The sequence below is a fragment of the Harpia harpyja genome, chromosome 14, assembly GCF_026419915.1.
Source record: "Harpia harpyja isolate bHarHar1 chromosome 14, bHarHar1 primary haplotype, whole genome shotgun sequence".
In the NCBI taxonomy this organism is placed as follows: Eukaryota; Metazoa; Chordata; class Aves; order Accipitriformes; family Accipitridae; genus Harpia; species Harpia harpyja.
Window position 1 is genome coordinate 33,690,992 of NC_068953.1, and position 5,408 is coordinate 33,696,399.

The 5,408-nt window shown below is 51.2% G+C and overlaps 1 protein-coding gene across 1 annotated transcript; it reads left to right on the forward strand.

Moving 5' to 3' along the window:
• Nucleotides 1-2,710: 2,710 nt before the first annotated feature.
• On the forward strand, nt 2,711-4,240 carry GCNT3 (glucosaminyl (N-acetyl) transferase 3, mucin type). The gene has a single exon (XM_052807954.1). The coding sequence runs from the start codon at nt 2,764-2,766 to the stop codon at nt 4,069-4,071; it is 1,308 nt and encodes a 435-aa protein (XP_052663914.1). The 5' UTR covers nt 2,711-2,763; the 3' UTR covers nt 4,072-4,240.
• Nucleotides 4,241-5,408: the final 1,168 nt, after the last annotated feature.

The window sequence follows — 5,408 nt, forward strand, 5'->3', positions numbered from 1 at the left end:
GAGATAAGAGCCTATACATGAAGAGCTACGTACCACAGAGTAGATGAACTGTGGTCCTATGGCCATGCTGCTAACCACAGAAACCTTCAAAAGTTTCAAGTTTCTTGCACTGAACAAGTTCAAGGTGTTAATGCTAAGCAACAAATTTCTTCCAAAGAAGTTTCATATTGATGAACCTGTGACTAAATTTACAGAATGTTGACAAATTAATCCAATGTAATTTCTTTCCTTACCCAGTATTGGGCTTTCCTTGAAAAAAACATTTACTATCAGATGAAGTTATCAACACAGATAACTTTTCAAAAAATAATTTTCCATGTGGCTGATATTCGTCAATGTGTATGGCAGCATTTTCAAGCAGTGTATTACTCCTACAACCTATTCTCTATCTGTCCATGCATGTGACTTCAGCCATTGGCCAGCATAAAATGAAATACAGCAGCAATTTGCTGTCATTTCACACACTGTTTTGGGGTGATTTGGGGGGGTTTCAGGTTTTTTTTTAGCTTTTGGCACTGTTCAGAGACGGAATACACTGTTGGCTTTAAGAGAATAGCTGAGAACTCTGAAAATACATTTTTCAAGTCTCGGGTTAGACTTAGGAATTGTTGACTCTTAACAAAGAATTATGGATGGTAAAAATGTGATTAAAGAGTTACAGTTTCTTTCCAATTTCCTGAAAAACACCTTTGGGAAAAATACCACTGCATTTCTGAATCACACCACCATAATTTTTGAAAAAGTACTCAAAAATGCACATAACTGGAAATAACTATAGCCCATTTAAGAGCTCTCATGTGGAGTCATCATGTTTTCAGCATTTCCTGTGGGATTAAGAATCTGAGGATCTCTTCCACCACACCATTATGAGGCACAACACATACAGAACAGCTAGAACCTTAAAGTAGAAATGATTGTTTATGATGCTATACAATATGTAAAATATGCTCTTGTTTTCCTAGTCCACAAGCAGTGCCTGAATGAAAGAGGGTATGTGTACTGAAATCAGAGTAGAGGATCAATATAAAGACATTACTTTAGAAAAAGAAAATCCCAAGACTACAAGAACTTGCCATCCCCCCATACAATACTGCAAAGATACAGTCCAGCAGAGGTGATCTGAATGGGAGGAGCTGCTTGGAAGTGCAGCAGATGCACTGAGAGGATTATCATCGTCCTCTTCCACAAGTTTCTTGGAAAGTACCTTTCCTCAGGTGCTTTGAAATTGTTCAGGTGAACAAACTCTCTAGTGCAAGCTGAACATACCTTAGAAATAAATTTCAGGAGCGAAGTACACATATAAATGGGATTAATGTCTTCCTTGCACTGAGAAAGCAGCTGGCCCATCTAGCATCTTGTTTACATTCCCAAGCCATTTTTCCCCATGTTTCTCCCAAGCACATTCACTTTGGTACTTAACACAGGCGAACTGACAGCTGTGCATATGGGAAATACTATACGTATCACATCATTGCGTTTCATAATGCCCATTAGAATTTCTGGACCACAGATGTCTAAGACAATTATTTACCGAATTGGGTAAAGCTAATAATTCAACAAATAATCTCAATTTTGAAATTGGGGAAGTAACTGCTGCTGTTTTCTAGAACCCGTGCAGAGCTACACTTACATCAACTGTCCTCAGTCCAGCTGCAGGTTCTGTGAGTTTGGTTCCTTGATGCATCTGGAGAAAGAAAAAAAAATTTAAAAGAAATACACCTTGGTTTGCATCATCTTAGAAATTTTGACTCATCATTGAAACTGGCCCTTTTTTACAAACATGGTACCAAATACCATGTTTTGTTCAAACCACAAAGTGGCTTGGGATGACTGCAAAACCTCGGGGACATTATTTTGTTCATCATGGCACAAGGCATATTTTAGTCACTCGCAGTTATCCCTTTTTTTCTATTAAGTGATACTTACTCAGCCAGGATGTCCATATAGGGGCATGCAGGAGGTCCTGATGCTCTCCACCAATATTCTCTCACTCCTTGCTTTAAGCGGACACTTTGTGGCAAATTATTTCTAAACCACAGCCTCTATCTTCACCCGCTGCTTCCACTGTAGAGGCAGAGATCCCACTTTGCCCAGCTGTCCAACATCTTTTGCAATAATCCTTCACTAAAGCTCAAAATGCTCCAGGCCAGCAGAAAGCTTGCTGCGGCTGGGCTTCTAGGCTACAGCACTATGGCTGTCACTCTCTTGACCTGTAAGTTGGAATGATCTGAACACTGGAAAAGCAGGTTAGATCCCAAAGTCATCTAGTAAAGTCTTTTTTTAAAAGCGTGTTTCACGGGGTTGGCATTCTAAAGGAATTTTCCTTGCGTTACGCACTGGACGGGTAAGATAAAACACCTTCTTTTAAACAGACATACAAGATATACAACCACATCCAGCGCTGATAAAACCAAACGCAATCACGCCACGGGGAAGGAGGAGACTTCCTTTTATTCACCTGTTATACACCTGCGGCTAAGCAGAGATCGCCCTGCCACTCTTTCACCACTACCCAGGAAGCAGGCACCCAGGCTGTCACGTTACTCTTCGCTCGGCACCGGCTCCAGCGCCCTCAATAAAGTCCACCTAAGAGGCAAGACCACAGCCACCGAGGCAAGGCAGCCGCGGGCGGGCGGGCGGGGGGAGGCAGGGGGGGTGGTGGTCGGGCAGCGCTTCGCCCCCGAGCGGCGGGGAGGGCGGGCCGCACGTGGCGGCGCGGCGCGCGAGGGAGCCGGCTGCGCCCGCCGCCGCCGCCTCGGGGGCATGCGGCTGTGCGACAGGACCCCCCTGCAGGCGCGGCGGCGCTGCGCGGTGCTGCTCAGCTCCCTGCTGCTGGCCGCCGCCGTGGCGCTGCGCAGCGCCACCCGGCCCTGCCCCGCCGCCCACCCGGACGCCGCCGCCCATCCCCGTTGCCGCGGGCGCCTCTACCAGGCACTGGAGCTCTCCCCCGGCAGGAGGATCAACTGCTCGGGGATCGTCCGCGGCGATGAGAAAGCCATCCGGGAGGCCCAGCTCAGCAACCTGGAGGTTGCGAACAGAAGGGCTTCCCTGACGCCCGGCGAGTACCTGAACATGACTAAGGACTGCAGCAACTTCAAGGAGACCCGGCGATTCATCGAGTTCGCGCTGAGCCAGGAGGAGGCGGAGTTCCCCATCGCCTACTCCATGGTCATCCACAACAAAATCGAGATGTTTGAGCGGCTCCTGCGCTCCCTCTACGCCCCCCAGAACGTCTACTGCGTCCACGTTGACAGGAAGTCTCCGGCCGCCTTCCAAGAGGCCGTGCGGGCCATCGTAGCCTGCTTCCCCAACGTCTTTGTGGCGAGCCGCTTGGAAGACGTGGTATATGCCTCCTGGTCCCGGCTGCAGGCTGACCTCAACTGCATGCAGGACCTGCTGCAGAGCCCCATGCCGTGGCGCTACGTCCTCAACACCTGCGGCACCGATTTCCCCATCAAGACCAACGTCGAGATCGTCCGTGCCCTGAAGGTGCTGCAGGGGCGGAACAGCATGGAGTCAGAGAAGGCCTCGGGCCCCAAGCAGGCGCGCTGGCAGTACCACCACAAAGTGGGGAAGTTCATCTTCCGGACAGCCACAGAGAAACTGCCGCCACCCCACAACTATCCCATGTTCACGGGCAACGCATACATTGTGGTCACGCGCGCCTTCGTGCAGTACATCTTTGAGAACCCCACGGCGCAGCAGTTCCTCGAGTGGGCCAAGGACACCTACAGCCCTGACGAACACGTCTGGGCCACCCTCAACCGCATGCCCGGTGTGCCGGGCGCCACGCCCCAGAATGACAAGTTCCAGCTCTCGGACATGAACGCCCTGCCCCGCCTGGTCAAGTGGCAGTACCTGGAGGGCGACACCAGCAAGGGCGCGCCCTACCCGCCCTGCACCGGCCAGCACCAGCGCGCCGTCTGCATCTACGGGGCGGGCGACGTGGCCTGGTTGCTCCAGCAGCACCACCTCCTGGCCAACAAGTTCGACCCCCTCGTGGACAACGCCGCCATCCAGTGTCTCGAGGAGCACCTGCGCCACAGGGCCCTCTACGGCCGGGGGCTCTGAGGGGAAGCCGCGGAGACCCTCGCCAGCACCTGCCTCCTCCCGTAGGCGAGTCGCAGCCGGCAGCGCCTCAGGGACGGCGGGAGACCCCTGTCGTGAGGCGAGACGCGCGCCGCCGCGTTACCCGCGCCGGCGGAGGGATCTTGTCGCGGGGCGGGAGGGCGCGGGCGCCTTGGAGGTCTCCCGAGAAGTCGGCCGCGCGCGCTCAGAGCCGGCGGGCGCGCGAGGTAGCTAACGGTCGGAAGAGCCGCGCGGCCCCCTGGGGCCGGGGGGGGGGATACGGACGGTGCGCCCCGGGGGCCGCCTCGGCGGGGCTTGGCGGAGGGAATGCCCGGTGTCGAAGGGCGGGAGGGCTCAGCCTCCCCTGCCCTGCCTCCTCCTCTCCACTGTCCCCCGGCGCGCGGGCTTCTCCTCAGAGACGGCAGCTTTCTGACAGACCGTCTTAAAGAAACGGGGGTAGCGTGTTTTTCCATTCTCCTACAGCCTGTTGGCAAAAGTGACCCCAGGGCTTCTTGCTGTAGACAGGCAGGGCCAGGTCATGGACCACGGTGACTCCACGTCCTGCTACAAGCAGAGCTGAAACTACAATTTATTTGCTTTTCTACAAAGCACCCCCAGGCCATGCACTCCTGGCACCTGCTGCACTGCTCAGCTTAGCATCTGGCTGCTGCTTTTGCATCGGTTTAAATTCTGTCAATAGCTATTAGCCATAAAAAAAAAAAAATCCTTCAATAAAATCAAATATACTAAAATAGATGGCTCTTTGGTATTCTGTAGTCCTCTGAGGAGGACTGGTGGTGCTCCTAGGCAGAGCCATTAAACCAGTTAACCCCTCCGCACCCTACTTCTCCATCTGTAATACAGGGAGAGGGATGTTTATGTAGTTAATGGTGTGCAAACCTACATTTTTGCAACATCCTCTCTCTTTCCCTCCCCCGGGAAAAGAGATTTTTGTGAGTAGTGCTCTCGGTAATATAATTGCTGTATCCAGTAGTGTACCTGGCCTTTTAGATGAACAAAGCAATCATCCAACACGTTGTTTTCTTAAGTTTCTAGAAGCTGAAAGATTTGTGAACTTCTGTATCTCACCCACATATATTTTTCCCACCTTCTCACATTAAAGCCAGCCACTTTCCCTGGATCCAACAGCTTTTCATTACCTATAATGCTGAGGGATTAATTCAGTTGTCTTTGTACTACCAAAAAATCTTCAAGTAATTTTTTTTGTCAGTAAACACTCTCACCTTCATAAATTCAAGGTATCCAGTGGAGAATTAGCATTATACAAAGAACATCTGAAGCAATTCCATAGCACCCAGCTACGTTTAGAAGAAGTTAAG

Coding starts and splice junctions, on each gene's coding strand:
- GCNT3 (XM_052807954.1), top strand. CDS start 2,764: ATGCGGCTGTGCGACAGGACCCCCCTGCAGGCGCGGCGGCGCTGCGCG.